Consider the following 22547-nt stretch of genomic DNA (forward strand, 5'->3'; position numbering starts at 1 on the left):
GGGGCATTTGTGTTTCATAAACACATCTTGTTTTAATATTAAATTTATGAGACAACACAAGAATACAACTTTTTCTCTTTCTTCCTTTGAAGTTTGTTTCCATCTGGCCGTCATGTTTTCTAATGCCGACTACTCCCGTATAAGGGAATTTGGGCGGACTTATACATATGGACCAATGAAAGTTTCTGTTACCTTTCGTAATTGTATTACAAACAGATTCAATTGTGTCGTCACCCAACGCAATACTATATCGGCCAAAGCGTTCTAATTCAAAGGTGAATTGCGATAAAATACATTTCAAACTGTTATAAAAAAAATATGAAAACAAAAAGACATTTTAAACAGCCGCCGTGATAGTCTAGAGGTAGAGCGTTTGCCCCGCATGCGGAAGGTCGGGGTTCGAATACCGGCCGCGACAGACCTAAGTCGTTAAAACAGTTAGGTCATGACAGTTCCATGGCCAAACGTTCGACATCAGGTGTGAATGTCACGGGTCCTTGGAGATGACCCTATTTTTTAAATAGATGTCCTGTGTCACAGTAGGGTGGCATGCTATAGAACCCTAATGGCCATAAGCGCCAAGCATAGGCATAAATTTGAAGCCCTTCACCGGTCTTGGTGACGTCTCCATATGAGTGAAAAATTCTCTCGAGAGATGTTAAACAAGAAAAAATTTAATCAATCAATCAACAAACTATTGTAAATGACTACATACACTGCACAATACACTGAAATTATTCTCTTTATACTTCACATAACAAAATAGGGCCTATATACATGTACATATATGTACATGTATGTGCGAAGAGAAAAATCTGCAAATTTTTTATTTAGTTGACAACAACTTACGGAAAAAAATATTAACTTACGATAGCCCAGAGGCTGTCGTGGAGTTACGATAATTTTTTTTAACGTAACTTAAGTTAAGATGTTTAATAAAATGGATAATTATCGTAAATTAAGGTTACGATGAAATCTTGAACTTAAGAAGTTTAGTAAAACTCAGCCCAGTTGTTGAGTTATAAGTGAGATGCAACACTCACAATTCTTTGTTATGTAAACAAGGCTCATGCCATGTTTTTGTTTACATTAAACTGTTTAATAGAAAATAGCGTGTTTAAAACAAAATGAGATGTGCCAAACACTAGAAACTATTTAATTCTGTTAAGAATTAACTTGTAAATTGAAAAAAATCTGCTTTTTAAACGAATTGTTACTAGTATATTTGAACTATGTAAACAAAAACATGGCACGAGCCTTGTTTACATAGCAAAGAATTGTGACCTCTGTATTTCCCATGTACCTTGATTACTAACATTCAAATTTTTGCTGATCATTAGTAATACTTTAGTTAAGCATTCAAAACATTAAAAATCAAAAACTGTAATTTGAATTTTTTAAACCTCAAATCTAGTCCATGTCCTTTTAAGGTCATAATATCATTTAGAAGGAAAACCTTGTAGGCAGGATATAGACCGAACCGTTGGGGCTTAAACAGTCAAACTTGGTACATATACACCTTATGCCAAGGGGAGGATGCCTATTGTTTCTCAAGGTCAAGGTCGTAGTATCACTGAGTTGATAAATCTTGTTTTTGTTAGGATACAGATATTGCACTGAAATTTAGTCACTGTAAGCTTCCTCTCGGAGAAATAGAAGTTCAGTTTGCATTTCAGCTGGACTTGTGCACCAAGACCTACTTTAGGCATAGAAGTAGGTCACAGTTCTTTTTTTTTTATCAATTCAGAGTGCATAATGTGCTTACAGGTCCAATGGGCAGCATACTCTTGTTGGGTATGCTAATCTGTTTGTATGCCTTCAATTTGAACCTTGGCAATTACATTTGCAAGTTTGCTCAGTTGAAGAGCTGTGCTCATTTCCAAGGGGAGACACTACTAAGTGGGAAGTTTTAAAATAATTTTCTTTGTAATGAGCACAAAACTAGGAATGTCAAAACTTGCACAACATCTTCCTTGTATAATGAAGTTTCAATGTGTGTGTTCAAACCTTGAGAACATATATCCCCCTTTGATATTTAAATGTTACTGGGTGCTTAGTGCAAGAAAAATTTCATAAATAAAATATATTTTTAAATGAAATATGATTTATCGTACTTAACGGAATTATGATTATCACTTGGGACACGCCAATGACCATTACATGCTTTGCTTGGTCCAACGGTCACACCGTATACATATTAGCGAATGGTCCAAAGTTTATTATATTCATTTTCTGTGAGCAATGTGAACCAGTCATAAATCTTATCTGTTGTTGCAGTTTGAGTATAAATGCATTGAGGGTGAGCAGCAGTATATTGGACAGGTACTGACGAAGACAGGAAATTATTCCCTACTGTGTAAAGGTGTCCAGGTATGTTTTTCCTAGCAGTACAAATTATGATAGGTTTATGTTCAATGAAAAATTTGTCATTTTGCTGCAAGAAAAATCTAGAAAACAAAATTGCAAATTTCAAATCTTGATTATTACAGCTTTTGATTTTGCAGATGATAATTGATTTACAGCGTTGTAACAGACGTTGTAAATTTTATAGGAGGTACATACAGTCTACTTTTCATTTATGTATTATTTTTTTTAAGCATTTTTATGCAACAGCTGTGGAACTTATATTTACCATCGAAATTTTACAGAATTTACATGGCCCCCCCCCCTCCCCTTGAAGATCGGGGGGGGGGGGGGGGGGGGGGGGGGCATATTGTTTTTGTCCTGTCTGTCATTCTGTCTGAATGACCTTGCTAATAACTTTTGAACAGTAAGTGCTAGAGCTTTGATATTTCAAATGAGTGTTCCTTGTGACAAGACCTTTCCGTGGGTACCAAAATTTTTGACTCCTTGACCTTGGAGTTTGACCTACTTTTTGAAAACTTTAACCTTGCTAATAACATTTGAACAGTTAGTGCTAGAGCTTTGATATTTGACATGAGTATTCCTTGTGACAAGACCTTTCTGTGGGTACTAAACCTTTCGACCTTGGCATTTGACCTACTTTTTAAAAATTTCACATTGGTCATAACTTCTAAATGGTAAATATTAGAGCTTTCATATTGCACATGAGCATTTCTTGTGAAAAGATCTTTTTATTTGTCCTTGTGACCTTGCATGGTCAGCTTTGGAATTGGCCATTATCGGGGGCATTTGTGTTTCACAAACACATCTTGTTTGTCAAAAAATACCCCTAATGTGATTTATTATTTTGTTGTGAACTGGTGGAACAAGAAATGTTTTCATCCTTGCATTGAAATGAAAATCTTATGTAATTTGGTGATATTTGGCAAATTACTGTCCCACTCAACATCAAAGTGACATGACATTTTCCTCTCCCTTTTGCAGTTATATATTATGATTGTGTAAAACAATATTTAAGAATACATGTCACATTGATCATATAGTTAGACAATTATAGAAGGTTTATATTTTGTGAATTTACTTATTTGCAGATAAGAGATGCCATACCAAAGAGAATGCTATTTCAATATGGTTTAAACAATACGACTAGTCGAACTGTTTTGGAAACCTTTGATGGAGCCCCATTAGTGACTGGTAAGTTGTTTTGGGGTTTGTTTTTTTTAATTTATTTATTTATTTATTTATCATAGCGTTTTTGGTGTTTTCAAACAAATAAATCTTTAAATAAATAATTATGGTCTTATCCCTTAAACAGTCTTCACACGTAATATATATGCATGTACTTGTGTTATCAGTGAAACAAACAAGCAAATCAGTATACTGATGAGGAAATTTTGTGTATCAGATTTTAATGTTACCAGACAAAATAATGAAGAAGAAAAAAAATACATGTTTTTTGTTTTATAGATTAAATTAGAATTAAAGTTGGGTCAAACCAAGACATTTTCATATTTTAGGTTTTTTATGCAGATGTATTAAAAAAATAATAAAGGTCAGGAATTTGTTTTCAAGAAGAGAAAAAAAGGTGAAATTTATTTTTGCATTGTGGGAGACTTTTATCAGAAGATGACAATCTAAACCATTTTGTATTGCATTTGATAAAAGTGAATACACAATTTCAGTTTAACCATTTTATTTCAGATAGTCATTTGAATTGTAAGAGATTGGAAAACAAGTGCATAAAGATGTACTTATATAAAAATGTGCAACAATTCATATGCTATTTATCAATAATAGTGTTTCTAGATGTATGGAGTGAATTGAAAACAGACTTTAATTATATTTGCAATGAAATCTTTACTTCAGACTATAGATTTCTTATTTTACAGAAGACTTAATTCCGCAGCCTTGCTGTTTTTGTTCAAATTCCGAGAACATAAAATCAAGAGCTCAGACTTATAGAAACTTATATATATATTCCATGTCATCCATTCATGTTTTTAACAGCCAGAATCAAAGAATCCAACATTTATATGAATTAACTTTCATTATTTAATTGACCAGTCTGTATCAATCTGCTGATGTAAAAGTAAGCAGTATTAAATGTTGATTGTTTATTGCTTTAGGATACTTATGCCAGTCTCTTTCCCCTCAAAGGAGAGATTGTAGTACATGTCATTACTTGAATCAAAGTGAGGGATATGAATGTCATTGGTGCAAGGAAAAGGGCTGTGTAGATGTTGATGATGAGCAATGTGTTGAACCAGTGGACTGCAGCAGACCTATTGTAACCAAGGTGATTATTTTGAAAAGACAGATACTTGTATGTAGCACTTTTTAAACAAGATAGGATTACATCTCTAACATTCAACTAAGACTTGCATGCTTGCTGTAGACAAAGTTAGCCAACAAAGTATGGTTGTCGATTTCCATGTTCAAATTTATTCAATTAAATGATAAAATGAGATTTATATCATCCTCCAAACTTTTTGCCCTTCAGATCTTGATTAGCCTTGCACTTCAATGATGATTCAAGTCTGTTTGTCACAAGCTTTGTAACTCTGCAAGGTTTTTAGGTCACCTGTGTCACTTTTGACCATGAATATTTTTAGCTTCATGATAACTACCATTCCCATTCTTTTCAAATTTGGTATGAAACATTGTGGAACACGGTGGACATTAATTCTAAATTTCAGGACTTCTGCACCCCCGGGGCCTTAGGGGCAAGGCAAAAACTAAAATATTGACCAATTTTCAAAAATCTTCTCTTCAATCACACATCTTTGAGCAAAACTAAATGCATGGTCATGTAAAAGCAGAAAGACTTCTACCAAGATTTGGAAATTTTATGATCCTCAGGGTAGAGATTCTTACTCCAGGGTGGGACCAAGTTTGGTAAATAGTGTTTATGTGTAAAACCTTCTTGACATGTATGCTATTGATACTAAATTAAATTCATGTGGATCTTTAGAAGGAGCAGACCTGTATTTCTCAACAACAAAAATAATAATAAGTCAAAACTTGGACTTTAGTATGAAATTTTACTCAAATTTTGACAGTTCAAATAAAAGAAAACTCTAACTGAAGTTTGAGATTTTTTTTTAGAAATCCAAGCCTGGTAGCCCTTTAAGAAAATTGTAGATTTCATTCTCCAAGGTTTTAAGGTTTTGATGGAGCCAAAGTGATCAGTGATTGAATGTCTTTATCAGCTCACCTCAAGTCAGTTTTTCTTATCACAATTTGTTTTTATCTTTTGCATCATTATTGTTGCAAATTTCTCACATTTTCATCTTCTCCAGAACCACTGGATCAATTTCAATCAAATTTGGTACAAATCATTCTTGGGTGAAAGGGATTCATGTTTTTTCACGTAAAAGTCCATGCCCCTTTCAAACAGGAGATAATCAAGAAAAATCAAAAATAGGATGGGGTTGTTTAAAAATCTTGAGAGCCACTGGGCCAGAAAAGTTGAAAATTTCTGCTGACGTAGTGCAGATTCAAGTTTGTTCAAATCATGACCCCCAGGTTAGGATGGGCGAAAGTAGGAGATCAAAGTTTTACATGTGGATACATAGGAAAAAGTCTTTAAATATTTTTAGATAATTTTCCTGTCAATAACAGCAGGGCCATGAGTACTTATTTTAATATGCAAGCATCCAGTAGCATTTTTGAAAAAAGTTTGTTTGTAGCTAGTGTTATTAACAGTGTTCCAAACTTGTGAATCTTCATCCCTGTGTGAACAATGCGCTGTAAGTGAGTGTAGTAGCTCCTGCATATTTTGTTCTTTTTAGATTGAGCCAGCAGATGGTCCTGTACGAGGGGGAACTGAAGTCACCATTGAAGGGTTTAACTTTGGCATCAGAAGTGGCATGGCAGTCAGAGTTGCTGGAATAGAATGCGAAAATGTGAAATTCCGTGGTAGAAGGTAATGTCCTTTTAGCTTGCCAGGACAGATGTCCCGAGAGCTTATTGTCATGACCCTGGTGACGGCATCACAATTTAAGGAAAAAACGTTAACCTTCATTGGCTTTATCTTTTTAACTAAGGGGGATATTATGGTTTTGATATTTCACATATAGATGCCTCTTGAAGTGACCTTTCTTTTGGTAACAAGACTTTTGACCTAGTGACTTTTACTTTGGACTTTGACCTACTTTTCAAAAACTGTAACCTTAATGGCTGTATCTTTTGAATCAAGGGGATAGGGTTTTGATATTTCACATATAGATGACTCTTGATAACACCTTTCTTTTAGAACCAAGACTATTGACCTTGGACTTTGACCTACTTTCAAACACTTTAACATTGGCTCCACCTTTTGAACCGATAATGATTTCCATGGGAATCATCAATATTTCCACCAAATTTGATTTAGAGCTGATATTCCTGATTTCCTGACAGCCAGAATATGGTACATGTACATTGAGTGTAGCTTTAAAAGATTGGTTGCAAATATTCTAATCTGCATGGAATCTTTGGTAGATTAACGTGCATTACTGGATCAGCAAATGACATTGCTAAAGTGGGAAAAGTGGTCGTAACGGTTGATGGACAGGATTCAGATGAAAATGTCTTATTTTCATACAAGGTAAATTCCTTGAAATTGCAGATTCATAGGTTTATCAGAACTAATCTGCATTAAAAGTTTTTCAGTATAGAAATACAGTGACCTCTGGGTATAGCAAGCCAGGATATTGCAAGGTATCATTTAAAACGAGATGATTTTTTTAGTTCCTAATGATATCTTTAACATTATTTTCCTTTATTAAAATTTAGTTATAGCAAAATCACTTTAAATGAGTTTCTGCATATAACAAGGTAAAAAACAGTGCTGATTAGGCCTAGTAGAAAGCATCATTGTATGTGTGTAAAAGAGACAGGTTTATTTATTATCTGCTGAGAACCGACCACGGGACCTCTGACACAACAGTCCAGTGCTCTACTGATTAAACTAAAGGGTTTACCCACTAGCCAGACCTGTTCATGGCATTGTTCTGACTCCGCAACATCGCCGAAACTGACTTCAATGTTCTCAGACTCATGGAGTATGTCTGCGGCAACGCTTATGGACAGTTTGGTTCAGTGATAAATCTCGATTTTTACTTCAGAGGTCTGATGGAAGACTCAGAGTGTATATGCACCAAAATAAACGTTTTGCACAAAATTGCGTCAAGGAGGCTGATTGCTTTGGACGGGTAGTGTTACGATGTAGGCAGCAATATCCTGTACGGGCAGGACAGCATTGGATCACATACAGGGTACTTTGATGGCTCAACGGTATATTGATGAAGTCGCACATGGTTCCAATAATGCAACGTCTCGGAGCAGAATTCCAGCATGACAACATCTGACCACATACTGTTCATCTAACATGTGATATTTTGCAAAGACACAATATACAGGTTCTTTCTTGGCCATCCAAACTCTATTGAACCTGCACGGGATGAACTGGATAGGCATATCTGTCAAAGACAAACTGCAGCCTCAGGCTGCAACAACTGGCCCAAGCTCTACAGTTACAGTGGGACTAGCTGCAGATCTATAGCTCTCTGGGAAAATATTGGGACAGATCAGAGATCTGTTTTATCAAATTGTACTTTTTAGGTCTGCAGTTGCAATTGGTCTGCGTTCATCGTCGTGCGTCATCCGTTAACAACTTCCCAACAAAAACTACCGGGCCAGTCTTGACCAAATTTGGTATGTAGCATCTGTAGGTGAAGGAGACTGGAAATTGTAGGAGTAGGGGTTTGATGTTAGAATGGGGCCAAACTTAGTATATAGTATTTATGTGTAAGTTTGCTGATACTGTATAAAATCTTAATGCATACTTAGGAATAACAGAAAAGGATGTACAAAAAATGATGTATTTCACAACCCAGGGTTTTGACTCTAGAATGGGTCCAAATTACTTAGTCATATCTTTAATGTTTTAATGTTAATACACCTATTATATTATGTAAAGCCTTTCATCAGTGTAGACACTTTTGAGGGCAAGAAAGTTTTAAGAATACATCTTCGTTTTATACTGTTGCTGAACATTAGAATTTAGCTTAGATATTCAGAGCAGGATATTTTTTCTAGATTTCATAGCCCTTGGGAGTAGTGATACTTTTCACTAGTACTCAGGTGACCGATAAGGTCTATGGACCTCTTGTCTAATTCTCAGGCCTCTCAATATTTCTACACATCTGCAACTAGAGTGGAACAACATCCCTAGACAGTGTTTTAGTGACTTAATTGCATTCATGGAGAGGCATTATCAGACAGTTATTGGTGCTTTATGGGGGGCACAATAAATATTGCACTTGGTAACTGTTCATAATTTAACTCAAAATTGACATCATTTTTGTGTTATCAATATGTGGTAGTACAAATCTATGCTGATTTCTTGTTTGATTATATTTTTTATAAAATTTCGTGAATATTCTCCTATCGGATTGAGTAGGACCTATACTGGGCATCTGATTGAGTTCATTTTCTTATGTACATTGGAATGAGTTAATATTTTTGTAACACTAAATTTCATTTTGTCATTAAGTATTGCTTAATAGTCATGATTCACCTTTAAAACAATACAAGCTGTAACTGACTGTATTTTCAACTATCCAATTATGCACCAAATAACACCTATTGGTATAACTAATATAATCCCCCAAGATCTGAAGAAAACTTCAGCAAAATAAACAAGGGAATATTGTTTGAGAGCATACCTACAATGAGCATTTCGTATAAACCGCCATTCTGTCGTATGCACGGACATGGGAATGATGATTGCTGAACATAATCGAGTTACTTAGGTCGAGGTTATATACAAAGATGGAAACTGACGCGAGTAACTACACATTTCATTTGTTTTAAAATATTACGTCGTTTCATTACTGACAAGAAGTACTATAAGTGTAATAAAAACAAAATTTTTTAAAAAGTAACAATTATGCAAATGTGCCGCTTAAATGAAATTTTGATACCAGTAGTCAAATTTTAATATAATTTGCATGTTAAATTGTTTTCAAATCTGACACATGCTCAGTGTTTCTCTTTCGCTTTTTTCGGAACTGGTGACTTAATGAGGTCAATGCACATCGGAGATTACGAGCAGGAATTATTGACAGGATGGCAATGATTCATGAATTGACATTTTCTTTCGATTTGACAGGTTTATTGCAGCTTCAGATTCACTCTGATTCTATGAAGTTATATATATCAGTCACAAATATGTTAAATATTTGAATGCTCTTTTATTTTTCAATTTATTTACCATCAGTTACAGCTTGTATTGCTTTAAGTATAAGTTACCGTTCACACTGTGGAAGACAGAGCAGTGGACATTTTTTCTTTGAGGATCTATCCAGCATCAGATGTGTTTATGTCTTACTATACTACAATATCTCTGTATATGACACTTATTCTTAATTGTAACATTTATACTACACTGTCTTTGTATATGACACTTATTCTTAATTGTAACATTTATACTACACTGTCTTTGTATATGACACTTATTCTTAATTGTAACATTTATACTACACTGTCTTTGTATATGACACTTATTCTTAATTGTAACATTTATACTACAATATCTCTGTATGTAAAACTTATACGGTACCAATTTTGATGCACCAGATGCGCATTTCGACAAATAATGTCTCTTCAGTGATGCTCAACCGAAATGTTTGAAATCCGAAATAACTATGAAGTTTTAGATCTAAATATAGCCAAAAACAGCATGCCAAACAAGTGGAGCCAAATTCGTCCAAGGATAAGAGCTATGCATGAGGGAGATAATCCTTAATTTTGAAATTAATTTCTAAATTTTATAACAGCAATTAAATATACATCCGTATTTTCAAGCTAGTAACGAAGTACTTAGCTACTGGGCTGTAGAGACCCTCGGGGACTAACAGTCCACCAGCAGAGGCCTCGACCCAGGGGTCTTTGTATATGACACTTATTCTTAATTGTAACATTTATACTATAATATCTTTGTATATGACACTTATTCTTAATTGTAACATTTATACTACAATATCTTTGTATATGACACTTATTCTTAATTGTAACATTTATACTACATTATCTTTGTATATGACACTTATTCTTAATTGTAACATTTATACTACAATGACTATGATCAGCTTTTAAATGTAGACCTCAGATATATTAAGTATCAGTTATATGTATAAGGAGTTATGAAATAATGTCCCTTGCATCTTGTTATACTGGGAGGCCACTGTAATAATTTCTGTGAATTGATGTAAACTATTGTTTGTAAATTGCTGCTGAATTTCCTTTATTACAATAGAAACCAAAGATTACAGGAATCAGTCCAAATCAAAGTATCTTATCTGGTGGAAGAACCATAAATTTAACAGGAATTGATCTCAATATTGGCAACATGAAATATGATATTGAGTTCATTTCTACTGATGACAGCAACAAAAAGTTTATATGCAGAATGTAAGTACTGTCCTTGTTTAAAATAATCCCATTTAAAAATTCGGGGGAGCATATAGTCGCTGTAGTATCTGTCCATGCTTCCATCTGTCTGTCCATCAGAGTTCATATCGCCTAAACCTTTCATCAAAAATGGATATAATTGATCACAAATATTCTCCTTAAGACAACGATTTGTGAACCAAGGTCTTTCAAGGTCATTTTGGAAAAGTCAGTCACTCAACATATTGTTCCTATTTCAACAGTTTTTGATATAAAAGTTCTCATCTCCTAAACTTTTCATCAGAAATTGATCATAATTGATCACAAATATTCCTTGGAACATTGAACTTTTGACCAAGATCAATTTTGAAAAGGTCAAGGTTACTCAAAACATATGTACCTTATATAAGGAAAAATTTCCTTTTTAAACGGTTTTTGAATAGGTATTGATCATACATGTATGGTTAACAGGCAAATGGCTTTTAGACAAAGTTCACTCAAGGTCATTTTAGAAAGGTCAAGATCACTCAACATAAACCGTGCATAAGAAAAAACCTTCATTATAACAATATTTTAACAGTTATGGATCTTTTGGACCAAAGTCTCTCAAGGTCATTTTTGAAAAGTCTAGGTCACTTAGATATATACATTATATGAGGAAAAAGTTCCTTATTTCAACAGTTTTTGAACAGGTATTGATCATATAATCGCACAAATAAGTAATACGTAAATGACTCTCAGGAAAAGCTATTTCAAGGTCAACATATAACCTTGTATATGAAAACCTTTCATTTCAACTGTATTTTAACAGTTATTGATCAAAGTGCAAGTCATTCATTATATGAGGTAGTTCATTGTTAAGATGCAGTTCAGGAAGTAGCCATCAGTTTTATTAATAGTCTTGTTTTTTCTGAATTGGTATAGTATTTTTAGGTCACCTTAGTTTACTCAGGTGACCTACAGTGTATTGCAATTGGTTGTTGTCATGGGATGTGCTTCGGGCATTAACAATTGAACATTTTTAACTTCTTCTCCATAACTACCATTCCAATTCTTTTTAAATTTGATACGAAGCATCTTTGAGACAAGGGGGACTTAAATTGTAAATTTCAGGACTCCTGCACTCCTGGGGCCCAAGGAGCAGGGCAAAAACTGCCCAAAATTGACCAATTTTCAAAAATCTTTTTCTCAACAACCACACATGTGTAAGAAAAACTAAATGCGCAGTGATGTAGATCAGGAAAGCCTCTACCAAACTTGTAAATTTCATTATCCCTGGGGTATGGGGTTCTGATCTCAGGGCGGGACCAAACTTAGTATATAGTGTTTATGTGCAAAACACTTACTAGATAACATCTTCTTTAGTGCTATTGATACTAAATTGAAACTAAATGTATATTTAGAAAGAGCAGGTAGTCGTTTACCAAAATTGTAAATTTGATGATCCCAGGGGTAGAGGTTTTGGTATCTGGGTGGAGCCAAAATGGTCAGTTATTAAATTTTGAAAAATAGAAATTTTTAACTTCTGGATTACTACCATTCCAATTCTTTTCAAATGTGGTACAAAGCATCTTTGGAACAAGGGGGACATAAATTTTGAATTTCAAGACTCCTCCACCCCTGGGGCCTTAGGGGCAGGGCAAAATATTGACAAATTTTAAAAATCTTCTTTACAACCGCACGTCTGTAAGAAAAACTAAATGCATAGCGATGTAGAGCAGGAAGGCCTCTACCAAAGTAAATTTCATGATCCCCGGGGTAGGTGTTCTGACCTCAGGGCAGGGCCAAACTTAGTATATAGTGTTTTTAGCTCACCTGAACCGAAGCTTCAAGTGAGCTTTTCTGATCACATTTTGTCTGTCGTCTGTCTGTCCGTCCGTCTGTAAACCTTTTACATTTTCGACTTCTTCTCCAGAACCACTGGGCCAATTTCAACCAAACTTGGCCAAAAGCATCCTTGGGTGAAGGGCATTAAAGTTTGTTCAAATGAATGGCCATGTCCCTTTCAAAGTGGAGATAATCACAAAAATGCAAAAATAGGTTGGGGTCATTTAAAAATCTTCTTTTCAAGAACCACTGGGCCAGAAGAGCTGAAATTTACCTGAAAGCTTTCTGACATATTGCAGATTCAAGTTTGTTCAAATCATGGTCCCCGGGGTAGGAATGGGACACAAGGGGGGATCAAAGTTTTACATACAAATATATAGGGAAAAACTTTAAAAAATCTTCTTCTCAAGAACCACTGAGCCAGAAATGCTGAGATTAACATGAAAGCTTCCTGACATAATGCAGATTCAAGTTTATTCAAATCATGGGCCACGGGGGTTGGATGGGGCCACAATAGGGGATCAAAGTTTTACATACAAATATATAGGAAAAATATTCTTCTCAAGAACCACTGAGCCAGAAAAGCTGATTTTTACATGAAAACTATCTGACATAGTGCAGATTCAAGTTTGTTCAAGTCATGGCCCCCGGGGGGTAGGATGGGGCCACAAGGGGGATCGAAGTTTTACATACAAATATATAGTTAAAATCTTCTTCTCAATAACCACTGAGTCAGAAAGCTGATATTTACAAGAAAACTTTCTGACATAGTGCAGATTCAAGTTTATTCAAATCATGGCCCCAGGGGGTAGGATGGGGCCACAAGTGGGGGGGGGGGTCAAAGTTTTAATAGAAATATAGGGAAAATCGTTAAAAATCTTCTTCTGAAGAACCATTGGGCCAAAGAAGTTGACATTTACATGAAAGCTTTCTGACATAGTGTAGATTAAAGTTTGCAAAAATCGTGGCCTCCAGGGGTAGTTGGGGCCATAATAGGGACTAAGGTTTTACATGCAAATATATATGGAAAGTCTTCAGATATGGCCCAAGGTGACTCAGGTGAGCGATGTGGCCCATGGGCCTCTTGTTGTGTAAAATATTTAAATAACATCTTCTTAAGTACTATTGATACTAAATTGAAACTAAATGGATATTTCGAAGGAATAGGTAGTCCTTTACCAAAATTTCAAATTCCATGATCCTAGGAGTAAGGGTTTGGTTTCAGGGTGGTGTCAAAATTGTAATGATTAGAAGGACTTATTAAAGTTTGCTTATACTGTCTAAAATCTAAATGCATTCTTAAGGAATAGCAGAAATAGATGTACAAAAATGGTGATTTTCAGAACCCAGGGTTTTGACTCTAGGATGGGTCCAAATTAGTCATATCTTTTAATGTTAATGCAAATATTATATTATGTAAAACCTTTCATCAGTGTATGCTTTTTTGAGAGCATTGCAGTTTTGAAAACACATCTTGTTTTACACTGTTGTGGAACATTAGAATTTTGCTTAGATATTCAGAACAGGAAATTTTTCTAGATTTTATAGCTCTTGAGAATAGTGTTACTTTTTACTAGTACTCAGGTGAACGATAAGGCCTGTGGGCCTCTTGTTGAAACAACTCAAAAGCTGTGTAGGCTTCATTCCTGGTACTGTACATACAGGGCCATTGTGGTGGACCTTAAATGCCCAGACCCTCTGCCTTAGTTATAAATATTGTTTTTGAATATTTCATGTATAACAAAAAGGTGGATTGATATATATAAAGTCAAAGGGGACTTCAGATTTGCACTCCATCTGTCCATCCGTCCCTCCGTCTGTCAGTCCGGTAAATCAGTTTTCCACTTTTTCTCTGTTCTTGCAGATATTCATATAGTATTTGGTACATTGCTTTGCCATAACAAGTTAGTGTCTTGGTCTTTTGGTTTTTCACTCAGTTATGGTCCTTGGACTTAGGAAAATAGCATGAATCATCAGATTTCCAGACATTTTTTGTTGTGCTTTCAAATATTCCTTGTATATTTGTTACATTGCTTTGTCATAACAAGTTACAGATCAAGTTTGAATTTTGTTTCGTTCCGTTGATTTTTCACTAGGTTATTGCCCTTGGACTTATTGTTGTGCTTCCAGATATTCATTGGTAATTTGATACATTACTTAGCCATAACATGTTGCAGATCAAGTTTTAATTTTGTGATTTTTCACTGAGTTACAGCCCTTGGACTTAAAAAAAATAGTGTGAACTATCAGGTTTTTTAAACTTCTTTTCTTTTTTTTTTTGGTTGTTTCTTCTTCAGATTTTCCTTTGATTATTGATATATTTTTAGTTTGCTTCAACAAAGTTTATGAGAACTAGAGAAAACACATCCACACCAGCTTAAAGTTTACATCCAAGTTTTTTATTTCTGTAGATAAGAGTACTACACTCATTAACATTTCTAGCATAGTAGTACCGGTCATGGTAGCTCAGTGGTAGATTGTGCGCTTTGCAACCAGGAGGTCCTGAGTTCGAGCCTAAGACGTTAACATAGGTAGTGATAGGCATTTAGAAGTGAGAATCACGGGTCTTTCAGATATGACCTTGAAACGTGTTGCAGCAGGCGTTGGCACACTAAAGAACCCACACTGCTGTGGCTCTGAGTGCAAGCATAGGTCTAAATTTGTGGTACTTCATCTACAACTGGTGACGTCTCAATATGAGTGAAAAATCTTGAGACGTAAAAAAAACAAAGAATCAATCAATCAATCTAGCATAGTAATACAACAATATAGCTAAATTATTCATGATCACCTATGTTTCACAGTTCATTGACTTTGTTAAAGGTCTAAACCTAATTAAAGATTTGTATTTTTTTATCCTGGTCTAGTCTCTACTCGAATAGTGGCTGATTTCCATCCCTATCCTAGTTCTCCAATTTCCCCTTTACCATAACCTACATAATGAACTTCGAATATTGTTGCAGTCCAATAATTTTTGCAACCAGTAGGGGAATATGTATTGCCATGCAATGCTCTCAGAATGTTTGTTTAATATATATTAATGTTTGAATCCTTATTTTGCAGAGTTAAAATGAAGTCAGTTGATGGGAAAATAGCTTGCCAACCCAACAAAGCAAACAAAGATGGGATGTATAGGGTAAAGGTGACCTTTGACAGTAACACAAAGATAGATATTCCAGGGTTGAATTTTCAATATCTGAAGGATCCAGTTGTCAGTGGAACTGATCCGACTGAGCTGAAGTCTATCAGCAGGTAATTATATTCTGTCAGACTTTGGAGTAAGCCTTTATACAGACTTTCATTCAGCATTCATTCAGCATTCCATTGGTGTAGTAGTACGCTTCAGGGTCTGTAGCAAGCATTACAGAAAAATTCATAATCCGTATTAAAGGCATAGGGTCTAAGATATTGGTAAAATTTTGCATGTTCCAAAAATGGTGGCAAAATTAAAAATCATATTAAGTAGAAAATCACAAATTCTTCTTTAGAATGTTTACAAACACATTGGATACGATAGTAATTACAAAATAATTCCTGTTCTCATTTGCAAGTTATTCCATTTTTTTCCTGCAATTCTGCTACCTTCAACACCAGATAAAACAACAAAGAAAGACATTATATTGTTTATATTTATATTTTCATGCATTTTTCATGAATATGAACTAGATTTAAGTACTAAAATGTCATATCATTGATCCATTCATTACGTTAAACGGAACAGCCATCATGACTCCCCATATTTAGTGATGATTACATGGACAGGTGGTACTAAAAAACCAGATTGAACTAGTTTGCAACAAACATGTATTTATTTATCTCTTTATTTGAACATGCGACCACTAACATACCTGGGCTTTATCGATCTACAGATCAATGCTGCAGTTAACAATACTAGCTCTTTTCACTGGCAAACGAAATTGTGCCACTCTCGATAGCAACAAAAATAGCTATTTTCGATCTTGAAAAAACAGATATCATTAATACAATACTAAATTAAAAGATCATTCCCGACTGACTGATTATGATTAATATGTAATGATGTGTATATGTAATCTGTATTTTTTCTTTTGAAGTGGAGGGTTACCATTTTTTGTGAATGGAGATGGATTTGTCTCAGCAATAGAAACAGTTTCTGTTGAAATAAAAGGCACTGCAGTAAGTTTTATCAAACAAGTAATTCTAAACAAAGGTGATGAATGAGAACTTAAGGAAATGGATTTTGATTGTGTTCTGTTTGTTAAATTTTTTGAAAAATCTGCTCTTCAATAAACCTATTGATATTTCAAAGAAGATTAGGCCAATTCAACTTAATTAGTAGATTATCATCCAGGGTCAGCAAAAAGTATGGGGCGGGTGGGAGGATTTTATTTTTTAATTTTTATTTTCTTAGAAAAATATTAAAGACAAAGCAACGATTTTTTTTAACAGATGCGCATCATTTAATGCCAGGTGGATATCAATCTATGCTATTTTCACAGACGAATTCTAGGTTAAGCTTTAATATCAAACGGAAATATACCTAACTTCTTCAAGATTTACGCCTGTAAGAACGCGAGAAATTAAGAAAACCATATAGATCTATTTCCTTCACGTGGCTTTTCACGTTGCTATACCGGAAATGTAATCAAGAAGTGTAAATACCGGAGTCGGACATGAAAATATTCCAGAAATCACAAGTTTCGCAAAATAAAAAAATTCGGGGCGGGCCAATTTTTGAGGGGCGGGCGGGGATGATAATATATCAATTAAGTTGAATTGGCCTTAATGATAAATATATTTTCCAAAGTAATTCATTACATATTTCTTATAAGCACCCTTTATACTTACTGCATATTGATACACCATTAATTTAGTGTCTGGGATGCTGCAATGTAGCCTAGATATTTTGAGCAGATGCATTCCTAATAAGTAAACTTAAACAGACTTGGCATGGATGATGAGTTGGGGTGGGGGGGGGGGTGATACAAAATCATGTCCCCTTTAGCAAATGAAGAAGAAATAATCTCAAGAACTACAAGAGTAGAGTTTGTCATAGTGATATGCAAGCATCCTCAGGTAGTGTAGATTCAAGTTAATCACACCATAACCCCAGGTTTAAAATGGGGCCACAAATGTGGGTATAATTGTGATGGGAACCAAATACATTAGCTCAGGTTAGTAATGTGGCCCTTGGACCTCTTGTTGCTGTTTAATTAGCTCAGGTTAGTGATGTGGCCCTTGGACCTCTTGTTGCTGTTTAATTAGCTCAGGTTAGTGATGTGGCCCTTGGACCTCTTGTTTAAAGCAATCTGAATTCCAGTCTCATAGCTTTGATTGATTTGGGCAAAATTGATTTCATCAAATTAATTGCAGATCACTGTACCAAGTACAAAAGGGATCTGAAGTAGAACATAAGCCAGCAAATATTTAGATTTATAGCTCTATATTATCTTTTGCTTTAGAAATGTTGCATTCAATGTCTATTTTTCAGTCAATTTATCATTCAGTTATTCAAGCAACATGAGTGATACTAGCTTGTTTTACGTTCTTTCTCTCAGTGATGAAATATTGTTGATCATAAGCTATTCTATGCAGACTAGATTAGAGTATTTATGTAATGAGACATGTTTCCATGCATTGCATTTTGCTTTACATTTCAGAGTGAAAGCACCTGTATAATTATTTCAAAGAATAAAATAAGATGTGAGTTCCCAAGAAGCAGAGAAAGTGGAAATCGTCGCAAAAAACGAGCTACTAGGTCCTTTATTGTTATTCATCTCGATGGATTTTCCTATGAAGTACCTAGTCCTGTGACATATGTGGATGATCCCTCGTTCAGGGCTTTTCATGACAATTCTACTTATCTTTTTGATCCAAGTGAACAGGAAGCTATTGTATTAGTAGTAAGTTTTTTTCTGCAACCAGTCAGTTTACTACTTGTGAACATGGTAAGAGATATTTACAAAACCCTTATTTGAGCTTAATTTTGTTGGAGAATAAAAGGTTTCAACATGATATCATGAAACTTTTGCCTAATGTTTGCAAATTAACGCTAAAAATATAGTTTCAGAACTGCGTAATATCTTGAAACTTTTGTTTAATGTTTGCATATAATAACACTTAAGTTTGCATGATAATGCTTAACTTTTGAATAAAAATGTTTAACTTTGCTTAACTTTTGAATAAAAATGCTTAACTTTTGCATAACTAAACTCAATTCATAGTACAACTTAACAAAGGTGAAATTATTTTACATCTGATAAAACCTGCATGCGCAAACATCTAATTTACTAGCCCCATCATTGAGGAATTTTGATAAGTTTTCAATGAATTAACTAACCCCAAGGACACACACTTTTTACAAAGCACTAGCTCAAATCCGTAAGTTACTAGCCCCAGACCATTGGACCATCAGTTATTTGAGTCCTGCCCTATTGATTTTGAAGTCCATCTGAAGGTCAGAGGTCAAACTGGACAAAGTAAGATATTGTCTGCTCAATATCTTGAGAACCCATTGCTTAACAGGTATCAAAGTTAGTAAACTGGTTCTACCCAAGGAGTGAAGAACCCTTACTGATTTTGAGATCATTAGGTCAAGGGACAAACTCCTCTGGACATAGGAAGATGTTGTCCACTTTTTATTTTGCTAACTCTTCACTTGACAAACATCAAACTTGGTACACTGGTACATGCTAAGGAGTTAATGACCCCTATTGATTTTGAGGTCACAGGGTCAAAGGTCGGACTATTGATGTAAAGAAATATTGTCTGCTCAGTGAACTCTTTGTTGTATGAAAAACAAACTTGGTACACTGTTATCTTCTAAAGAGTAGATGACTCCTGTTGGTTTTCAAGTCGCAAAGTCAAAGGTCACGACTTGAATAATTGCTCATTATCTTAAGAGATCAAACTCAGTGTTCTGGTTGCCCTTGACTAGTAAATAAGTACTTTTCAATGATCTTTTTGATTTAGAAAAAAAAGAGGGGGGCATTATGTTTCTAAACATTTCTTGTTTTAAAAAATTTACATTCCAGATATGTCAAATATTTTCTTCCAGCTTGAATTTGATAAAGAGATTTATGCCAGTATTTGAATCATGTTAAATATATAGACTGACCAAGACTTGCAATCATGTTCAATTTGAATTATTTGCCAATTTTTTCTTCATCTGCACAGCTTTAAAATTCATACCAAAATTAAGTCATTATAATATATCTGTGGATTAGAAATTGGTCACCACCAAAGGCATAGTGTCTCATAAGCACATTTTTTTCCCCCAGGGACATGGCTTATCAACAGTGACAAGAAAGGAGGATTATTTAGTTTTAATTGGTACTGGAGAATGCGATATTACCAGCTTGAATAAAACGGAGCTGATCTGCCGACCCCCTACTAAGGAGCCAGCCCCAAGGCATCAGGAGGAAAAACTCTATATCAGAGTGCGTAAAAGTTCTTGAATATCATTCTTGGTCATGAATTTGAAATATATGTATCGCAATAGAGATATCATGCTTGGTAAGCTGTAAGATCAGTTATATATGTATCACAATAAAGATATCATACTTAGTAAGCTGTAAGATTAGTATGTATCACAATAGAGATATCATACTTTGTAAGCTGTAAGATCAGTATGTATCGCAATAGAGATATCATACATAGTAAGCTGTAAGATCAGTTATATATGTATCACAATAGAGATATTATACTTAGTAAGCTGTAAGATCAATATGTATCGCAATAGAGATATCATAGTTAGTAAGCTGTAAGATCAGTGATATATGTATCACAATAGAGATATTATACTTAGTAAGCTGTGAGATCAATATGTATCGCAATAAAGATATCATAGTTAGTAAGCTGTAAGATCAGTTATATATGTATCACAATAGAGATATCATACTTAGTAAGCTGTAAGATTAGTTATATATGTATCACAATAGAGATATCATACTTAGTAAGCTGTAAGATCAGTAATATATGTATCACAATAGAGATATTATAGTTAGTAAGCTGTAAGATCAATATGTATCGCAATAGAGAGATCATACTTAGTAAGCTGTAAGATCAGTTGAGTTAATGCTGTTTGTTTGCATGGTAAAGGTCATTTATAGAGGCCAAGGTCTATGTTGAAATTGGAGTGGGTGGAGGGGAGCAGTACGTGTTTTAGAAGCACATCTAAGTTTTGAAGTTAGTTATGTTTTTGGGTTTTTTTAACATCTCTATAGGTTGGCTGTAAAGTATTATTAAATCATTATACATGTATATTCACATGAATGTTAATTCACATAAAATGTAAATTTTTATCATTTCAGGTAAAAGTTGGTTATGCAAAACAGATTGTTGGTATTGTAGAGTATGCAAATGAACTTCCGATCACGATCATCATCATCGTAGTTCTGGGGGTTTTGTTAGTGGGAATTGTGGTTGGTGCAATCCTGGTTTACAAAAAAGTGAAAGCTCGCAACCAATTGAAAATAGAAGAGATTATGACAGAGATGCATGACCTTGAACAAAACACAATGCGCATGAACCAAGAAGGTCAGTCTACTTTCTTTACTGTCATTGCATGTACTTAACATATCAAGATTTTAATAAAGTGGAAAGAGATTCACGTTTTTCTGTTACAGTCTATTAAAATCAGGAACAGGTATTTTTGGCACATTTCCTATCAGAATATGTCTGGTTGATTTAAATCATTTAAGGTTACTCTGTCATATGGTAATGAAACAAAGAAACTGTATCCGAAATATATGCTATTCATCAAGTGATGAAAAAGAAAACTATGTACAGTACAACAACACGGATCCAGTATCTACTCGCAATGGAAAGTTAATCCTTTTTGCATTACACCGTTGTGGTATTTCATAGCAAGGCTTCACAGAACCATATTTGTGTTCAAATTGTGCTGTTAATCCAAGGCAGCATTGCAGCTCTGTTTGTTTCCATGTAAATCATAATAGAAAGCCATGTTAGGTGTAAAAGTTTCATTTATTTAAAATGACGTAAAAAATGTGTCTTAAAATTACAGAACTAAATTGGCTGGGAGACGTACCCGCATCTTGACTAGAAATGCAATATATAAAAGCCACACAAATGCGATAAAATCTTTACTGGAAACAAAAGTGGTGCATAAGGGGCGAGATCAAAAGTTCAATGTCTGACAAAAAACTGAATTCACATAGTTTTCAACACCCCCCCCCCCCCCCCCCCCCCCCCTTTATATCTATTTGAATTTAGATTTTTATCTGACATCGATCTTTTGATCTCACCCCTAAAAAGGCTATAATTATACTTCAGCTGGGTAAACTACCTATATTTTTACAGTTGATAGCTGTTTTGATTATAAATTCTGTATCTTGCCTCCAATGATACTTAATTACTTCCAATGGATAGAATCAATTGAAAAGTACAATTTAAATCTCATATGTTTGTGAATTTAAATTTTCACAATATGTATGGGCATTATCAGAATAATTGACATCATTTGCTTCAGAGATCGAGGCAATGCTATTTAGTTTTCCTATTGTCTGTGGTGATCACAAGTTCCATGTGCTGGAATTTAGTGATAGGCAATCAGAAATTTAAGATGTCCATCTTTGTTAACATCTTTTAATAAGAAATTGATTTGAAACTAGTTTAGAAAATATTAGATAACATGTCGAAGAGATCTATACCTTCTGTGTATCCTGATCATGAATTATAATGTAAAAATTTCTAGTCATCTGGGACCAAACATGTAAATTTACAGGTGCATGGACATGTGGTGTCTATTACGTACATTCCATTTAATTGAATTTCAAAATTAAATAAAATTAATATGATCTTTGTGACTGACCTTTTCCAGAACAGTAAGGTCATGTTAGTCATATTGGTATTGAGGAACCCATGTTGTGTGAATTCAGGTTCAGTTATGTCGTGACTCACAGGGGCTACCATATATA

At 34.5% G+C, this 22547-nt stretch overlaps 1 protein-coding gene across 5 annotated transcripts in view; it reads left to right on the top strand.

Moving 5' to 3' along the window:
- The window catches only part of LOC125655396 (plexin A3-like), a 136044-nt gene that overhangs the window by 75940 nt on the left and 37557 nt on the right, over positions 1-22547 (top strand). For all 5 annotated transcript variants that reach the window (XM_056142951.1, XM_056142956.1, XM_056142952.1 and 2 more), the window contains 11 exons: positions 2278-2370; positions 3456-3558; positions 4491-4660; positions 6156-6289; positions 6847-6952; positions 10667-10821; positions 15691-15879; positions 16701-16782; positions 18267-18509; positions 19887-20045; positions 20919-21144. In XM_056142951.1, coding sequence (XP_055998926.1) covers positions 2278-2370; positions 3456-3558; positions 4491-4660; positions 6156-6289; positions 6847-6952; positions 10667-10821; positions 15691-15879; positions 16701-16782; positions 18267-18509; positions 19887-20045; positions 20919-21144 — 1660 coding nt within the window. The remainder of the gene's footprint in view (positions 1-2277; positions 2371-3455; positions 3559-4490; positions 4661-6155; positions 6290-6846; positions 6953-10666; positions 10822-15690; positions 15880-16700; positions 16783-18266; positions 18510-19886; positions 20046-20918; positions 21145-22547) is intronic.

This window comes from Ostrea edulis, chromosome 7, assembly GCF_947568905.1.
Source record: "Ostrea edulis chromosome 7, xbOstEdul1.1, whole genome shotgun sequence".
Taxonomy (NCBI): Eukaryota; Metazoa; Mollusca; class Bivalvia; order Ostreida; family Ostreidae; genus Ostrea; species Ostrea edulis.